The sequence below is a fragment of the Ruditapes philippinarum genome, unplaced genomic scaffold, assembly GCF_026571515.1.
Source record: "Ruditapes philippinarum isolate M1 unplaced genomic scaffold, ASM2657151v2 ctg9372_1_1_1_1, whole genome shotgun sequence".
NCBI lineage: Eukaryota > Metazoa > Mollusca > Bivalvia > Venerida > Veneridae > Ruditapes > Ruditapes philippinarum.
This window is the reverse complement of record NW_026854078.1, coordinates 16,681-37,277: the sequence shown is the minus strand read 5'-3', so window position 1 is coordinate 37,277 and position 20,597 is coordinate 16,681. Positions and strand designations below refer to the sequence as shown.

At 32.3% G+C, this 20,597-nt stretch overlaps 3 protein-coding genes across 3 annotated transcripts; 2 read left to right on the top strand and 1 right to left on the bottom strand.

The window, feature by feature from the left end:
* Positions 1 to 2,565: 2,565 nt before the first annotated feature.
* LOC132738869 (BTB and MATH domain-containing protein 38-like) lies at positions 2,566 to 6,298 on the bottom strand. Its single transcript, XM_060726476.1, has 3 exons — positions 5,510 to 6,298; positions 4,530 to 4,648; positions 2,566 to 3,187 (listed from the first exon to the last, which is right to left on the bottom strand). Exons 1-3 carry the CDS (start codon positions 5,758 to 5,760, stop codon positions 2,739 to 2,741), a joined length of 819 nt encoding a protein of 272 aa, XP_060582459.1. The 5' UTR covers positions 5,761 to 6,298; the 3' UTR covers positions 2,566 to 2,738.
* A 2,895-nt stretch (positions 6,299 to 9,193) lies between these two features.
* On the top strand, positions 9,194 to 9,934 carry LOC132738870 (uncharacterized; the record flags this gene model as incomplete). Its single annotated transcript, XM_060726477.1, is given in 1 exon segment — positions 9,194 to 9,934. A coding segment is annotated over 1 exon segment (660 nt), but the record flags the coding sequence as incomplete, so codon positions are not given.
* A 5,235-nt stretch (positions 9,935 to 15,169) lies between these two features.
* On the top strand, positions 15,170 to 17,872 carry LOC132738871 (tenascin-like). The gene is made up of 4 exons (XM_060726478.1): positions 15,170 to 16,277; positions 16,718 to 16,904; positions 17,460 to 17,581; positions 17,853 to 17,872. Exons 1-4 carry the CDS (start codon positions 15,170 to 15,172, stop codon positions 17,870 to 17,872), a joined length of 1,437 nt encoding a protein of 478 aa, XP_060582461.1.
* The last annotated feature ends 2,725 nt before the right edge of the window (positions 17,873 to 20,597 follow it).

The following is a 20,597-nucleotide window of genomic DNA, read 5'->3' as shown; positions in this document are numbered from 1 at the left end:
TTCTAGCATAATTGTTGTTAGAGGGTTGGTTAAAGTGTAAGTTATTGTTATTTTAGTTATAATATTGTGATTTGTGAGGAAATTTGTTTACATTTTTTTGGACACCAAATTACCTGTCAGACCTCAGTGTAGCCCCTTTAATGTGTAAATGGTAGTAAAGGAAGGAATTTTTGCTGCGACCAAATTTACCAGAATTATGGCCCTTTGTTGATTTTTTCACTATATAGCGTATAGGAATTTGTGAACACAACTCTTAAACCAGATGGCAGATTTTAATAAAAAGTTCCACATAAAAATCTTACATACAGATATGCATGCTCTTGTTTACGAGCACATCTGCACAGTGGGGGCATCCGTGTCCTTTGGACACAATTCTAGTTTTTGTAGTAAATTACGAAGGTTTATATAGCGCTTTAAAATCGCTGCCCGTTTTGCTAAAGGAACTTATGAAGAAGTTGATAAGACGTTGGAGTGTACGTAGTACTAAATAACGAATTATGTTATAGGACTAGCACGAATGGGCGCCTGAGTAGAACCACCGACGTTCCGTAAGCTAGCTGGATAGCTTCCTCACATGAATGAATCCAAAGTCCTGTCGCAGTGATTTTTTTTCCTGCATTTTACAGCCGAATAAAGGCTGTTTCCCCTAGCCGTAAATAGGTATATTTTCCCCTAAAAATGCTACTATTTTCCCCCTAAAATGCCCTTTGCACATTTTTCATTAGAGCCATTACTTAACAGCAGCTCACTTATATCAGCTTAAGACAGAAAACTGTCCCTACAGATAGCCCCTGCATGTATCATGGATGTTAAATTGAATTGAAATTGAATATTCTAAAACATGTGTCACTGTGGGTAAACCATTCTCAGTTAGAATTTGATTTTCCCCTTTTCTGATTTAACACGCTATATTTTCCCCGTCAGAAAGCCACAGGTTGTTTTGAAAATTGAAAAAAAAATCACTGTGACGGGATTCGAACCCACAGCGGTGAGAGGCAAGTGGTTTCGAGTCAACGACTTTAACCTGTTAACAACTCGGCCACGTTATTAAAAAATCTTAATCCAAACCCAATCAATTGTATTCCAAACTTCCCCATTCGCCAAATGGATATATGAGACAAGTTTTTGCATTCCATTTCTCTGTCTATGCCGTCACTATACTGTGCAAATGCTGGGATTTATTTAGACGCCAAAACAGGCCGTGTCTGGCCAAAAGTTAGGAAAATGACGTTTCTGTATTAAGGGGAAGTAACTTGTATTGTTAGCTGTTATTGTATAGGAATCCAATCGCGTTCATCTAGATTATAATTATATTAGGGGCACAGGCACTAGACACAATTATTTTACCCATATACGCTCATAATTCTATATATAAAGAATATATTCTTATATAAAGAATATATTCTTTATATACTGGATAGTATTATGAGCGTAAATGGGTAAAATAATTGTGTCTAGTGCCTGTGAGACCATGGTAATACATCTAGATCTATGTATAAAATTTTAGTATATGTATTTAAAAAAAATATCGTCTACAAGGAGTTTGAGTAAAAAGGGGTTGAGTGCATTAAGATGGAATTTGGATATTTCCGCGGTGTAAGTTGGCCACTGTGAGACTTCAAACAAAAATATTTAGACTGGTAAATACATGTAGTGGTCATACAGTGTTAATTATAATATAAAATATATCTATAAATTGTAATATAAATCGGTGAGGTGTAACACGGCGCCTTTCCCATTTTCTCAATATAACCACGGAATTACACTTCAACTGAACCCTTATAACTTTTTAAATTAAGATCAGGAAAGCCCCTTCTAACTTTTTTTTCGTTTTTTTTATCAATTTTAATAATTTTGATATCAAATTAAAGATTACTTAATAAGATTTTAGGGATGCCTTAAAAAAAATAATTAAAATTAATTGAGTATAATATGTCAGGAATGTTTATAAATATGAATATATATGTTTGAACTTTCCAACAAGAAGAATAACTTAAAGATACAATTGTAATAGATTGTGTGCCGATAGCCTCCCTTTTCAACGCCAATATTTGAGAGCTGAACTTTTTGGATCGTTCACTGTTAAGACCCAAACCTCACCTCAACTTTGCACTTGACTCAGTAACTTTGAACATTTAAATACCAGTCGGACTTCTGTGTCAATATAAAAAATAAGTTTGTTTCCATTATAAAATGAATTAAACAAATTACATTTAAGAAAATTTCTTTATTCGTGTGTAAATTGTTCAAGTTTTATAGGCCTATATATAATTGAAATGAATGTCTCATTCGCCGTAAAATGTTTAAAGTTGACCCTTTGATTTTATTATTGGTACACTTTATTCTGCATACTGTAGACACATGAAAAAACATTGACTCAAAACAAATAAAAAAAATTTAAAGAACATATTAATACACATAATCAAAAATATTTTTTTTTATCATTTTTTTTATCATTTTCATTATATAAAATTTAAAAATAAAGACAGTATAAAAGAAGTCTTACATACATAATGAAATTATCAAGAAGTACAAAATGAGGATACAAAATGCACTGGCGTGCTGATTTTGTTTGTGTGTGTGCGTGCGTGTGTGTGTGTGTGTGCGTGCGTGTGTTGATTTTTATATTTCCTTATAAGATTTATTGAGATTTGATATAATTAAAAAATACATCTTTACACGAGCTCTATCCTTTATGAGAAGGTAAACTTTTACGCCAGAATTTCTCTTAAAATGTCTCAAAAATATTTTAGTTCAGATTGCGCATGCTTTCCAATACTGGCGTAACATTTTGTGCAAACAGTGTCACCGTTTCTCTCCCCTTTATGGTATAAGCTGCAATGATTCTGTATTTCTTTCACTTTTGATCGGACTACTTTTCCCGACTTCTCCAATAATTTCAAACGGCGTATGAATACACTCGTTGTCGTAACAGCCGGTAAATCCCAGAACTCCCGAACATTTTCGAGCATGTCGGACGGTGTTTTTGCTGCCGTTTCAAAAGTAGCCCTCTGTAAGTTCTCGAGGCCATACTTCTCAGAAATATTCATACACCGGACTATTTTTTCTGGATTTGATGTTGAGGCGTTACCTTCAATGTCTTTAATCAAGTACTCCTCGCATTTTTCGACCAGTCTCCTCACTTGAAATTCATCAGCTAGTGGCAGGACGATTTCTACGTTCTCCTCTAAAAACAAAGATAATATTATTTGAGACATTTTATCAAACGACGGAATGAAATCTTATATCATTTTATTTTCGATCACCCTTTCAAATCTTTGAGATAACCTCATAAAGTGTCTGCATCATAAATGTCCGGCAGCTAAGCCCAAGGAGAGCATTGTTTTTGTAATCCAATGGTGACTGGTTCGATTCTCGGGCAAGACGAAATTTCTACGTGACAGTTTTATCTCGGACATAGAGTCCATTGGTTATTTGTCTCTTACCGCTGATTCAGAAATAGTCGGTTACTTGATAAGAAATTTGTAAATTGATGCCATAATTTACCGGATATCGGTAAAAAATTTGTACTACATATTGATGCCATAATAAGTATCATGTGGGTGCCATAATTCACATGTACCTGATACCAGTGCCAAAATTGTTTTATTATTGATGCGTTAAAGCGAAATTTATGTTGATATATTGACGCCATTGAACCTGATATTTGTGCTGTACTTTATCTGATATTTATGCGTCAACTTAAAACTTATATCGATGCTATTGGTGCCAAAATTCATTTGATATTGGTGCCAAAATTTATTTGATATTTGATGCCAAAATTCATTTGATATTGATGCCAAAATTTATTTGAAATTGGTGCCAAAATTCATTTGATATTGGTGTCAAAATTTATTTGATATTGATGCCAAAAATAATTTGATATTGGTGCCAAAATTTATTTGATATTGAAGACAAAATTCATTTGATATTGATGCCAAAATTCATTTGATATTGGTGCCAAAATTCATTTGATATTGATGCCAAAATTCATTTGATATTGGTGCCAAAATTCATTTGATATTGGTGCCAAAATTCATTTGATATTGATGCCAAAATTCATTATATATTTGTGCCAAAATTTATTGATATTGATGCCAAAATACATTTGATATTGATGCCAAAATTCATTTGATATTGGTGCCAAAATTCATTTGATATTGATGCCAAAATTCATTTGATATTGGTGCCAAAATTCATTTGATATTGATGCCAAAATTCATTATATATTTGTGCCAAAATTTATTTGATATTGATGCCAAAATACATTTGATATCGGTGCCAAAATTCATTTGATATTGGTGCCAAAATTCATTTGATATTGGTGCCAAAATTTATTTGAAATTGATGCCAAATTTATTTGAAATTGATGCCAAATTTATTTGAAATTGATGCCCAATTTCCCGATATACATGTAGATGTTTTATTTTACCTGATATTTGTGCTATATTTTTACCTGATATTGTACCTTTGTTAACATTATATCGATGTTATAAAATAATAAATCTTATATTAATATTAAAACTCACCTGTTATTGGTGCCATGATATTCGGGTAGATGCAGTTCAAAAAATGGACCACATCTGTATACTTTTTCCCCGACAACGGCAAATCAACATTATTTTCTGAGTTCTTTATTTCAAACAACCTGAAATAATAATGACAATATTAAAAGGGTCTTTTTTGCAATTATACAAATCAAATAGGATATTGTTTTAATTTCTTGCATTGAGTTAATGAATAATGAACCTTTAAACTGCTAAATTTGTTTAATGAATTTGCCATGCCTTGTGTTTGGAACAATTTAGGGGATTTTGATACCAAAAGACAAAAAAGAAAGAGCTACGAAAGCATAGAGTGTGGCTATACTTAGCCTGGCTTCCAACCGGTGGCAATTGCTGCTCACTTTTTGTTCCAGCAGATTAATGGCCCAATTATTTCTACGCATAACATTTGATAAATTTTCTTAACAAATTAACACAAACTGTAATAATGCAAAAATAAATCATTTTCTGGACGCTTTTGAAAAATGATATGAATAATTTGCTATTTATTTCTCTGTTCTATTTTGAAAAATGATAGTAATATGAACAATTTGCTATTTATTTCTCTGTTCTATTTTGAAAAATGATAGTAATATGAACAATTTGTTATTTATTTCTCTGTATTCTAGATGCATCTGTCAAAAGACATTTCATTGCGTTTCTCAGTCACAAACATACTTTGGTCGTCTTAAAGTGTCAGGCATATGTTTTTACTCATATTAATGTCATCTAAATCACTTCTATAAGTGTTATTGTATTAGCTAATACATGCACATTGTCAATTTACCACTATATGTGTAATGAATTGTATTTTCTTCAGTTCATCACAGCACTCGAGCCATATCTTGTACAGATCAAATAAATCATTCCCAAAAGAGACACATATTACAGAAAATAGCCGCACATAAATCCCAAAGAAAACACAAGACTACAAACTGAAGCTAAATAAAACACAAGTTTGTTACCTTTTCATAACAGGTGACACCAGTGACAGGACAACTCTGGATACATATAACGGTTTCCTTTCCACAATCAGTCGCAGATCCGACGTGTCATTTGAATATTTGAAATGGGCATCCAGCTCTTCAGCTTCTCCTTTAACTGTCCTGTTTTCGTCAATTGAGTCGTCTGCTTCAGAATTCGTTAAATTATCGCCGTCAGCATCTATATCACCGTTAGGAGTATCAGGCGCCTCATCTTTTATTGAACCGCTCATTTTTATCCCTTCGGAACTTTAACACTTAATGGATACTGTCACCACATTTGATTTTGTTCGTTAACGCCCTAGTCCGTCTTTAATATTTACACCTTTTTCGAACAAGTAATCAGAGTTAGTAGCTGAAATATTTGCACTTAGGCGATAATGAACAAATGTCCATAGCTTAAGTATTTACTAATATCCGACGGACACTATTTTATTGTTTATAACTGTTTATTTATCAAATCGACAATGAATCAAACTGATAGCTATTTATTCTTATTTGTCTTTACACTACTTTTTACTTCAGAGATATGTTTAACCTGACCTAGACCCTCGACAAAATATGTTTTAAAAGGTCAAATATATACCGTAGAAATTTCTTTGTTTTTCACAATTAAAGTTTATATCGGTTAACTACCGTAACCGTCACAGTATTCGGATATAAACAATCCTCGTCTCTATTTATATCGAGCAGTATCATTAAAGTTATTTGTTAAATCTTTTACGCATGGCTCCTAATTGTAAATAAAAATATAGACTAAATTTCAAATTATCTAGTTTTATCGCTTGGTTCATCACTCTAGCTCTAAATAACAAAGTTAATTAATCAAAACTATAAATAACACGCACGTATTTGGAACAATTTGTTTCCGATCAACTGCAAATTGTTTATTTCTTATCTTATCAAACTTATGCATTTTAAAACATAGCTTTTTCATGATGCAACTATTGATAATGCTCGGGGATGTCTTTGCTTAATTATGATAAGCAATATAACAGAATAAATATGAAACAACATGTATTAAAGTGCATTGTGTTGGAAAAAGTGACGATATTTTTAGACATCATTCTATCAATTATATTTTTCAAACTTTGCCATTAAGGCAATGACTGTTTATGCTGGTATCGCGAGTATTACCTAAGGGGCTAGCACATTGTTGTTGTTGTTTGTTTTTATTTTTTGTTATGTCCATAAACATGTTATAATGGGCGGTATATTAAGGTTTCAACAGTGATAAGTCGCTACATGTACTACTTGAATGTTTCATAATAATTACTTAGCATTAAAAACTCTAACTCACGGTTATTTTAATTCCATTCACTAAAATCCTTAACCTTTTCCCGTTGAATTTGTTCGTTTGTTTGTTTGATTGGGTTTAACGTCACACCGACATTTGGCGACGTTCCTGCTTTACTGGTGGAGGAATACCTCAGGTGCCCTTCCGTGCATTATTTCAGGCACGAACAGGCACCTGAGTAGAACCACCGACGTTCCGTAAGCTAGCTGGATAGCTTCCTCACATGAAATAATCTAAAGCTCCTGTCGGGATTCGACCCCACAGCGGTGAGGGGCAATTGGTTTGAAGTCAACGACTTTAACCACTCGCCCACGGACGCCCCCTGCTGAATTTGTATAGCCTTACATTGAATTAGTTGTCAAAGATATTTCAGTATACATGTAATAATAATAATAATAATAAAAAGACAAAAATAAAAAAAACTGAAATTCATTTTAGTAACAGATAAGAGCAGACTGCTCGGACATGCCGACGGGACCTGACTCGATGCTGATGGCATAGGCATGTTGTTAAAAAATACATACAATATCTTACTGCCTCCCCCCCCCCCCCCCCCCCCCCACACACACACACACCACCACCACTAAATTTAGATATTTTGTTCGAAATAACTGATGAAATCATAGCAACCCCCGTGTCAAATACTTCGGTATAACATAACAAAGGAATCAGTCTAATTCTTTAGTTTATATTTTTAACTTCTGTAGAATATATTTTAGTAGATAAGAAAAACGGATATAAATATTATACTAGTACGAGATGTTCACTAGTATACCTACCACTCCCTCATTAGACTCATTAGGTAAATTCATATACATTGCACCCATCCGAAGTTTTTGAAAATGATGATGATGATTTTTTTCTAGATCATTACTATTTTTCACGTCCCTTAATTAAATGATAAGCGAGGAGCTTTTTAATCAAACATTAGAATTTGAAAATGTAGTCAGAAAGATAAAAGAATAAAAGCTAGGGAATAAATATTCCCTTTGGTCTTGTCATTGGTCTTTTATGTACATTTATCATAGCTGTTCCGATGAAAATCTATCATAGTATATCTAGTATATCTATATATGTACCTTTAATTGTACATGCAGGAAGTAAGCTTTTTTATCTCAGGCATATTTTTAGTACTTTATGTCATTCGGAAAAGCCACACTTTCCAAAGAAAAATACGATGATAGGCATCTACTGTTTTAATTAATAATATATTAAAGACATAATTTGTTTTGTTCATTTTTTTTTCAAGATTGAAATATTATACTCTTAATGGATTTGACCTTTAACTAAAATGTGTGTTAACTAATTTCACTAAATCGAAACAAGGAAGTTTACCGGTTTTACCAAACAAATTTTGCAAGTGAAAATAGCAACACTTCACTGAAGTACCAGCTTTATATTTTTATTTAAATTGTTTTATCAATATTTATATAAGCTTTCTTTAAACATAAGCTATACACTTCATACGATGATTTTAAACGTACTGAAAAAGATATAGATCGTGCACATTGTGTGTTTATTTTTAGAACATATTTGTAGAGGGATTTTCTACTTTCTGTTTAACTACTAAGCAAGTTTAAACACCTGATTTATCTAAAAAGGTAAATACTGTATTTTCATTTCGTTTCCTTATGGTTACCAGAAAATATATTTACAAACAATTAAAGGAATTACTTGGCTAAAAGATATCATACATGTTATAAAGTAAGGTTACATTTAAACGACTTGTGGAACAGAAATATTATTCAATTTTTTGTTGTTTGTCAGGGTCATTCTTTTAAACATGTTTATGTGTTGTTTGGCAAAGTTATGTGACAGAAATTAACTTTATTGTGTTTTATGCCGTTGACTTTTCAGAAAAAAAGATTTTTGCAATACAAAATTATGAAACGAAAGTACATTTCTTTCTCTTTTTGTAGACTATTCAGATCGCTTTGAAAAGATGATACTGTCCTATATATTAGTATATGAGATTCACCAGCACCAGTAACACAGCCATGCTGCCCAGAACTATGAGGCAGGACATTTATTGACATTTTGCAGAAAAATTTCTACACCATTTTTGACCAGCTACATTTAGTGAATTGATTTCTTTGAATGACGAACATTTTTGCCATTTTCTTTTAAAAGTGAATGAATCAGGACATTGAATAGTTTAGTGAAATAAAACTTAAGAAAAGAAAATATTCTTGAATTAAACAAGCTTTTAAAATGTGAGTCTTTGAAAGCATTGTATATTGTATTACAACACACTACAATAATCAACGTTAATATCTACGTAAAAATGGCAACAGCAAATTTTGGTATTCCTGATTTTGAATATCTGGAATCACATAGCAATAATTCTGCAAAAGAAGATTGCTGCTATAAGTGAATCTATGAATGATGACCTAAGTTCTGAAAGTGACACTAAAGAAGTATACATTTCAAGTGATGATATGGTCGATAGTACTGAATGGTCTATTGATTCCTGTGAATTTGCTTTGGATGGTAACATAGATACAAGTAATGTTGAACAACTTCTTGATATATCAGTTGACATTGATACAGACAATGTTGGAATTGACACAGCCGTTTATAATGTCATGAATTTAGATAATGAGATAAATGAATTTCAAGAAACATCAAGTGTGCTCAATGACTATGAATCGCCCGTGTTTTCTAATTTACCAAACTTACCTACTGCGGGTTTGTTTGGTGTGACGGATAATAATGAAATGCCGATAGCTGAAGCTACTGAGTCCAGCTCGGCTGTACAAAGTGAAACTTTGTCACCAACAAACCTTCCAAATTTTACTGAAATGGACTCAAATACATCACACGGTACTGTTAGCGAGAATAAGAGAGCAAATGAAGAGGGTCCAGTCCATAGCCGGGACTATATGCCAAAACTTGAAGTTCTCACTGAACGGTTTGGTACTTCCTTTACTTTAGGGCGTACAGATAACGGACCTTCAGGTTGTGAAAGGCCCAGAAACAATGTAAAAACATACAGAAAACGAAGAATTCGAAGGAAATCTAAACATTGAATCAGTATGGTACATATATCTCAACATATACCCGCACTTAAAACAATTTGCCATTCCATCTACATTACAAATGGAAAGTCACATAAAATCTTGTATTATAATGTTTCTTATAATCAGTTCAATGAAAACAAACGTTTTTTTAATGTTTCTTATACTATTTTACAGAACATGTTGTGAATTTTATTTTGTAAATGTAGAAGACATAATTTAGTAAGCGTTTGTTTTCTATCTTTGTCATTAAATTATGTTTTCTTCCTATGTGTCATAGCCAGTTTCCGAAATGAACTGAAACAATACATTGTACGTAGATCAAGGTAATTTACTGCTTGACCATTCTGTTGTCTGATATTTGGTTGTCCACTGTTTTATGCAGATTAGATATACATGTATATGTTTCAATAACAAACTTTTCCAAACTTTAAGTAATAAAGCGTTTAATTTTCCGTATTGTTTGTTCTTGTATTTTCAAGGTGTAGACGGGTTCTTACACAAGATCAATGTGATATTAGATAAAATCTGTTGAACAGCCTGTACCGTTGTAGTTAACAATACCTAATTAGTCTTGGACCATAAGTGATGCCATGAATATACAACCATATCCGTTATGTCGTGAATTATCTCACAGATTGCGCAATTGGTGTCAAACATGGCGGGAGTAATTTAATTCATCTAGCAAAAAAGTATTCAATTGACTTTTTAAGATAATCATACCTAGATCAAAGTGAAAATTCATATCTTCGGTCACTCATTGACATATTTAAAGGCGGTTTACTTCCCTTTGGTTAAATACTGGATTCTTCAATAATATACAAATTAATCAAAGGATATGTCCTCTCTGTTTCACTGACCTAGATGATGAATATCACATTCTAATAACTTGTACTTACTTTAATACAGAACCAGATGTATTGGTGAAAAAATCCTTCATGTGAAAAATTAATATCTGTTCTAAGAAACGCATATATAACGCCATAGCATCTTTCTTCACGATGTTCTACGAAATTATCTTAAAATCTTTTAACTGACTATCAATGCTTATATTACACTATTCAATGTATAATTGTATTTTAAGTGCATTGTTTTGTGTGTTAAATTGTCGGAGGCATATGTTACAAGAATAAACTTTAAATAACATATCCGTTGCAAGACGATGATATTTCAAATACAAGTATGACATATTGGGTTAAAATTAATGTTTTCACTTTAACTATTTTGAATTTTACACAAGATAAAAATATCTTGAATGAGTATTCTTATTATGAATCAAGTAAACTATTGACTAAATTTCATGATTTAAATTGGAAGACAGTCCGTCCGTCCGTCACACTTTCGTGTCCGGTCCATAACTTTGTCATTTATCAAAGGAATTTGAAATACATGTAATTTGGCACAAATGTTTGTTATAATAACACGATGTGTCATGCACAAACATCAGACCCCTACCTCCAGGGTCAATGTCAAACTTGCTCTTTCAAGGTAAACAATGTCTATTTGAGGGTTTATGTCGTGTCCTTAACTTTCTTATCTTTTGTAAATGTTTGCCACAATTGTTCACAATAATGAGGCAATGTGTCATGCGCAACAAGCGGTCACCTGCCTCCAAGGTCAATGCCACACATGTAGGTCAAAGATTAACATAGTCTGTTATAGGGTATATTTTGTGTCCGGTCCATAACATTTTCATAGATCAAAGGATTTTGAAAATACTTGGCACAAATAGTCACTATAATAAGAGGATGTGTCACGCGCAACACCTGCATCATAGTCTCTTATAAGGTATATTTTGTGGCCGATCTAGAACTTCTTCATAGTTCAAGGGATTTTGAAATAACTTAGCACAAAATGTCAATATACAAGTAATAAGATGTTGTGTCATGCGCAACACAGACACTTGGGGTTTGGAGCTCAAAACGCCTTTAAAATCCAAATAAAATGCATATTTGTCAATCCCAGCACATGTACTGATCATACATATCAAAAAAACTTAATATAAGCCGTTTTGAAAAAAATTCATATTTCAACATCTATAATAATACACAAGATAAAAATGTTCGCCGGAAAAAATCCGCACCCCTACCGTCATAATCACCATGTATTTTATTCCATTTCCAATATTTTCGCATAATCCTTTGGTCCATCGACACAGAAAATATAATTCTTCACGATGATGGCCAATTTTTAACTTCAACGGTAATATAAACAACGCAACAGCCGAAATAAATATCAAGATTATCGCCGTTTTCCTTCAATGACATTATCTTTCGATAAATTCAAACGTGCCAGTCGGCTATGACCGAAGCCATCCGAAAATGTGGCCCCCAGCTTTGCCGTGTGCAAAATGCGCAGCGCTTTTAAGTTTGGGAACCACATAATCGGATGGCTTCGGTCATAGCTGACTGACACTGTCACAATGATAAGGTGATATGTCATGCATAACACCTGTGTCCCTACCTCCAAGGTCAAGGTCACACTTAAAAGTCAAAGATTTACATAGTCTGCAATAGAGTATATTTTGTGCCCAGTCCATAACTTTTTCATAAATCAAGGGATTTTAATAATACTTACAAATAATCTCAATGATAAGACGATATGTCAGGCGCAAAACATTGGTCCCTACCTCCAAGGTCACATATTAACATAGACTGTTATAGAGTATATTTTGTGTCCGATCTATAACTTCTTCAGGGGCGTCCGTTGCCGAGTGGTTATGGTCGTTGACTTCAAACCACTTGTCACTCACGGCTGTGGGCTCGAATCCCGACAGAGACTTTGGATTTTTTCATGTGAGGAAGCTATCCAGCTAGCTTACGGAACGTCGATGGTTCTACTCAGGTTCCCGTTCGTGCCTGAAATAATGCACGAAAGGGCACCTGAGGTCTTCCTCCACCAGTAAAGCTGAAACGTCGCCTTATGACTTATAATGTGTTGGTTTGACGTAAAACCCAATTAAAAACAATTAAAAACAAAAACTTCTTCATAGTTAAGGGATTTTGAAAATACTTGGCACAAATAGTTACAATAATAAGACGATATGTCATGCACAACACCTGCTGCACCCCTACCTCAAAGGTCAAGGTCATACTTAGAGGTCAAAGTTTAACATGATAGATTTTTAAATTCTGTGTTTCATTTTATTTCTTTAATAAATTTGCAGATCTAGTATTGATTATAATTTTTGACTAAAAGTCCTAAGAGTCATACCTCAATCTTTTGAAATAGTACAATTGTATGCTTCATATAAAACTTCCCTGAGGCGGGGGACGTTTGTAACTCTGTTACAAATTCATGTTGATTCTAAAATGAGTATTGCCGATTGCCCAATACAGAATATAACTAGAGAATGAAGATAGTTCATTGACCTATTAAATACATTATACAAGTGTCAATAATAACAGCACTACCAAATTACGCATTTATACAATTATGAATACACAATGTATTTGGCATATGCGTGTATATAACAAGGAGAGGGACATGTAAAACAATTTGCTATTTTCATTAACTAACACGAAATCTGCATACAATGATATGACTATATGAATAAAGTTGGAAACTAAACACCAATGCAAATGCTATTTCTGTACATGTACACACATGGTTACATGTACTTGTCACGTATACAATTTATTTGTTGTATTATAAGGTATTATTGTTTTAAAAGACAATATCCGTTATATATAAGCTATATAATATATGAAGCCATGACATCGCAATGCAAGCAATTTAAAGATAGCTAGTCCTAATTCATGTATATGAATAATAAAAGATTTATAGGATAAAATAGTCACGTTTTGGTTATTTTTAAATCTAAGTTGAATCAGGGTATTTTCTGTTTGAAAGACCCTAGCCGGTTGAATGCATCTTTTTTCTCTGAATACAGACGCATAACTATTACTTATGTCATGTTACGCTTAATTCGTCAGCAACTGAATTTCTTTACCACTGCAATCATACTTCCGCCTTGCTTGTATCAACTTTGTGTAAATGATTTTCGTCTTTTTAAGGATTTAACAAAAGGTATTTTATTTACATATTTCTCAACATTTAACATTTAACCCATTATTAAAGTTTTTAAATTGTTTGAAATAAAACATGAAATAAAGCTGACGTTCAAGAAGGATTTAATTTTCAGCTATCTCGATTAAGATTTGGTTCAATGTAAATGTCTGTCTTTACATTCTTAAAAATAATATGTGTGGTTATTGTTCAGTGTAAACTTAAACAATAATAATATTATTGTATCTAGTTATATGTAACACAAAGAAATATTAAACATAACATAACAATAATTTTACATGTAAAACAATCAATTTAAACTAATGTTACTGTAATGCTGGAAAGTAGTTTAATAATTTAAACATTTTTTTGTAATTTATGAGTTAATTTTATCGCTAACAATGATGTAGTTCAAACTTTTAAATTTGACAGTAGAGGAATGGGACCACTTTTAGCAACAACAGCGCTGCTTCTTCTATTTCACACGGAATTTGTTCTTACAGGTAAATAAGTATTTATTTCTGCTATACTTTCAATTGATACACTTGTACCTTTGATAATTTATAGATGCTAAAGACTTTAGTAAAGTGCAATGAGGAATGCAAAATTAATTTTAGTTCATCTGATGACGATAACATGACCTCGAGATCGAATGAGCTATAAGAACTTCCTTTGAGTTCGTCATCCGTCGCCAACACTTTGATTTTATATTTTATTGTATGAATCTTTATAAAAACAAACATTTTAACTAATCGTGTCTTTTTTAAAGCTTTGACTTATTCGAACATCGTCCATTTTGCCTTAAAAGTGTGGTCCCATGTATTATCAGATGAAAAGGTTCAAAAAAACATTTTTGATAAGTTCTTTTTACCAATCGTAAATGGCAATAGCAAATATGCTTGATATTTTATATCAATAAGAAAAACAATTTTTTTAAATTTGATAATTTTAAAATTGTTTTGATAAAGGCGATAAAATGATAGCTCAAAATAATTCTTAAAGAGCAATGTTACAAACAATTGAAACATATTGCGGCTTTAACGCGGTGAATGATAAATAATGGTATGCATAATAGCTACATAAGCTACATATGCTTATAATTGAACTGAAGAACACAATTATTTACAACATTATACGCAGGAATAATTCCACCCAATGATATATTAAAGCGCACATATATTTTAAACAATACAGTACGTAGAATTAAAGAAAAATCTGACATTTATGAAAGTAAAGATGCTCTTCGTGTTTAGATTTTATAGAGTGCTTAATTCTTACATCGTTGAAAATAATTTGTGAAAAAATGATTAAATAAGAATAATGCATAGAAATCAAAATATTTACCTGTTTCTTCACCATAATCTAGAGTGTCCTTCTTGGTGTACTTCTTGTGTTGACTCAAGATGCAGGAATTGTGACCCATCGTTCTATTTAGCCAGTGATTATTGTCATCCTTGTCCAGAACATTGCCTTAGCTGTACAGACCAGATTAACTGCACGAAATGTAAAGCTAACAAGTGGGGTACAGGTGCGGCACAGTGCTTAACAGACTGTAGTAAAGAGTGTCTAAATGGTGAATGTCATGATGACACTGGATACTGTTTAAATTGTGAACATGGAAAATATGGACGTTTGTGCCAACATAATTGTAGTTACTGTAAGAATGATTATTGTGATTTATATAGATGTGTTGAAGGATGTAAATCCGGATATTTTGAATATCAGACTTTCAATAATGATTACGTTTGTCGAAAATGTACTCAGAATTGTAAACTCTGTGATAACGGGAATGTGTGTCAGATATGCAACGACGGCTTTTATTTTAATCAATTTTTTTACAATGACAACACATATGTTTACTGTGCTAAATGTTTAAATGAAAAAGAATGTAAAGATTTTTGCATTATTGAAGGATGTAAGTTATGTCAATTGGTTAATAACAAGCTAATTTGTGCAGACTGTTCCGAAGGAGAAACATTCAATGGCAGTTCATGCGAACAAATTACAAACCAGTGCTCTAAAGAATGTTCTACAAAATGTGGTAGTAATGGTATGTGTTTAGGAAACTGTAATGATGGTTGGACCGGTGACAGATGTACCGAAAGATGTAATGATGAATGCTTAATATGTTCAAAGAATGACAGAAATATTTGTATACAGTGTAATGGTGACTTTTACACAAATGATTGCAGCTTAGCTTGCAGCCAAACATGTAACATAGAAGTAGGTAAAAATACATGTACATTTGATGACGGTTATTGCATAAATGGATGTGAACGGAACTACTGGGGCGATACCTGTAATAATTCCTGCACTGAGGGTTGCCAAGATCATGACTGTGATAGAAGCACTGGTACATGTACGGCAGGATGTAAGGATGGAAATACCGGGGACAATTGTGTTCCCCATACCACAATCAATCAGGAAGGTCTTTTCTTTGAGTATCTAGAACTATTTCATGTTTTGTTTTAATATAATAGGAAGTTAACTAAATAACTTATTTGATGAAGTTTATCCAAACACCCTTATAGGAAAATAGTTAGCAACGTGTGTTTATTATTTTTATTTGTTTTGTTTGAAAAATTATTCTAGATAAAATATTTTAAGCTAAACAGTCAAAACAAGAAAAGCACAAATCATAAATCCATTAATCATATTGTTGCATCCAGTTCTAGTCACTTCACTGGACAAAGTCAATGATAAATATCAATAGTAAGAAAAAACACTGATTGCCTATCAAAAATCTCAGGTATTCATGTTTTCAACATTGAACGGTTTTAATATTAATTTCACAAATGTTAGCTGTTACACAGAAATAATGAACGTAGTAATGTAAATAAACTTCATTATTATTTAATTTTACTACAGAAACACCTGCTACAATAAAAACAACATCAACTTCAATGAAAGCAACATCAAATACAACAACAACATGTACACAAATTCAAGCATCTGAAGATAAGGTCAACTTTTTTATCATCGGATTTTTCTCTGGCATTGGATTTTCTCTTGTCACAGTGGCAATTGTTACATTGCTTTATTACATAAGACGAAGGTAAAACGCTTATTTAGATATATAATGTACAAATATTTAAGTTTTAAAACATGAAAATAAGCTGTCGTATTTTTTAAAGTTTGTCTTTAAAGACAATTCTAAACTACTTACCCTTTTCAATGCATCGTTATATATTTTGAAGCTGTTGAAGTAAAGCTATATCAAATGCAATATTTCCATAAAACTTTTAAACAATTCAAATATGATTTTCCTTAGTCTTATGATCGATGATTGGAAAAGATGTACCATAGAACCTCTTTTAATTAATACACAAACGCCCTGAATGCTGTATGCAAATATATTAAAAAGAAGCTATTTTAGTAGGGTTATGATGTCGTTCATGCACAATTCGCTCTTTGGGAAATATTCAAACCATTTTTCTTCTATAGAGATATTTTAAAAGTATTCTTTTTCAAAATTCAAATAATAACTGTATAAACTACTATGTCATTGCACGTTTAAAATTAATCTCCAAATGATGCCTTTACATTACCATAGAGATTATAAGTCATATATTCTATTGATAAATTGTGTTCTGTTCTTTAAAATAAACAGGTACTTTGGAAATAAAACAACTCAAAATAACAGCCGAAACGTTGAGATACCAACATATACTGAAACTGCAAATAATTACGAAAGTTTAAGTCACAACAGGACGAGGGATAATGTTTACAGCGGTATAGATTTAATTATTTAACATGATAATTTATCCGTTTAATATTTATTGTCATTCTTGTTTCGCCATAGTGTACGAACATTTGTAAAATGATTATATATATTTTAAAAAATATTTTTTACATTAAATGTATCCAAAGTGCATGAATTCCAATTACAATGAATTAAAAAGAAACACACGACTTGCGTGTGTGCTGGCGTGTGCGCGCGTGTACGTTTAATTTGTGGGTGCATTGGTCTTTTTCAATACATGTTATCTTCATTTCTTTGCAGATCTAGGAACAACAGAATAGAAGAGTTTTAAATGAACAGTGAAAATGCAGACGATGCATCAATGACATTTTTTTTTTATTGAAAACACATTTTTAATATGTAAAAGTAAATGAACGCATGTGACATGCGCATGAAAATAAATCGACTAATGTTTTTGTCTTATATTGCAAACGCCATACTTGTAAGAGTTGTAAAATTATTTTGACAAAACATCTGAAATGTTCTTTTGTTTAAATTTGACAACTTCTTTTATGAAACATTTTTCTTTATTTGTCGGCTACAGTTTCTTTATGAACAGTGTACAAACTTAATACATAACACTGTATTTCCAAATCACCTGCTGTGGACATCTTTGTCGAAGTGTACATATGATAACGACTTTATTATTACATGAAAACTAGACATAAACTATTATTTTAGTAAAATTCATTTTTTGTATACAAATATGCACATTTGGTTAAATAAGCATTGCTGGTGTTGCTTTGGGTGCTCTTAGCTCGTTAGCATTTTTGTTTGTGTAATAAATGTTTATAGGCATATAACAAATATATCAATATTCATATAAGACACTGGGTTGTATACGTGCGACAAAATATATATCACCCAATGTATTTTACCAGCAGCAGCGGACTATTTTGGGCGATTGCTTTAATTTTTCTGATTCCGTAAACTTGTAATTTTATAAAAGGTGAATGTTGCAAGTTTCTTCTTAATATATTTCTTGGGATATTTCTCCATTCAAATAATATTATATCTTGAAAATTGTTGAAAGATACTCCGCTATAATGACCACAAACTTGAATTACTTTTTGCTTGAGCAGCGTTCGCGTAGCGACATCTTTCGTACATGTGTTTTCATTGCCGCTCTTTTATGAACACAGTCAAAATTGTCTCCATCCGAAGTCAAGGTCAAGGTATTGGATTAAACTCATAATTATGTCAATAATAACTTTATGTGCACCTGGAGTTTGTGTCCCTCTTATTACTTCTGTATGCACGATGGGATTTTAAAAGAAAAATGTACCTTTAATCAACATGTGTTCTTTACAAGATGCAAGTCCGCATCTTCAAGTTCAATGCCATTTTTGGGGTCAAAAGTCAAATTCTGTTTGTCAAAGTCTTTGTCATATGTCTACATCTCAGTCAGACAGACCTATTTCTGCAACTTCAAGGTCAATGTTGAACTTTAAGGTAAGAAGTAACATTGTGTTTGTTAGCTTTGCTCTTTGGTTGATAACGTTTTCATTCCTTAATGTATAAAATTATTTGGCAGATGTCTTAAAAAGGATAACAGGGTTTGGCTTATTCAAAAACAAAGCCAAGGTGGTAGTTGCAGTTTAAAATGTCATGTTGCGGGGGTATTCCTATCGTTCAATAGATGTACCTTTAAAAGTTGCTGAGATAATATGTTCAGATAAGTTGAGAAAAATAATCAAGCCGGATATCTTTATCTTTCATTGGCTTTATTGTCTTTATCCTGAAATGTTGGGGTTTTGTTTTTTTGTTTTTTTGTTGTTGATTTTTTTCATTTATATTATCTATAAACACTAAATGGTTGTAAGTTTGACAAACTAAAATTGTACTTTAATGTGTTGTGCAATTATATAGTACTGCATTAAAATGCATAATAAAAAGTCATTATTTAATTTATCAAACAAAATTGAATATACTTTCCTGCATAGTCATAGTAAATGGATCAATAATGATATTATATATTATAATTTCACTTGACAAAATTGAAACACACATACGCTTGTTTGTTCGTCTCTGTGTCAGTCACATGAAGTGGGAGGCATATGTGTCCCAGGAATATCTTTTCTCTTTCATTAAAAATAACAATATGACGAAAATCATACATTTGTATGTTAGTTGTTCTGTTATGGTAGAGGCAACGCATAAATCGAAATTAGTTAAAACCGGGCTATGTTTTCAAAGCGGCTCACTTGTTAAAGAGCATGTTGTAAATAAGATTTCATGTTTTAATTAAAAAAAACAAAACAAAAAAAAACAAAAAACAATTTGTTGCAAATAACCTGGAGACTTATAAGTTACATTCTCATTCTACTCTAAAACATGGTTTGTAAGTTCATTAAATGATATGTGGTAGTGACGTATCAGTAGTGCCGGTTGTGCATATTATAATTTAGTTCGTAATCTATAACAGATAAGTAAGAAAGTTGAAACGATATTTTCTTTCCTTTAGCAAATGAATTTTATACTTATTCCCAATATAATTATCTAACATGGTAAGAGTTTACAACAGATACAAGTTGCGAAGAATATCTACTGAAATAAGAGCGATCATTGTAAAATATGAAAAATCGCGGATGAGCCAGACTTTATCAAATGCACGCGGACGAGGCTGACTATATAAAATACCCACGGACGAGGCTGACTATATAAAATGCACGCGGACGAGGCTGACTATATAAAATACCCACGGACGAGGGTGATTTATATAAAATGCACCGCGAACGAGGCTGACTATATAAGATACCCACGGACGAGGCTGACTATATAAAATACCCACGGACGAGGCTGACTATATAAATTGCACACGGACGAGGCTGACTATATAAATTGCCAACGGACGAGGCTGACTATATAAAATACCCACGGACGAGGCTGACTATATAAAATGCACGCGGGCAAGGCAGACTATATATAAAATGCCTCCTATATATAGCTGATATAAAAACCGTACCATAATGTAATTTGTGTATCCGCGTAAATAGATGACAACAT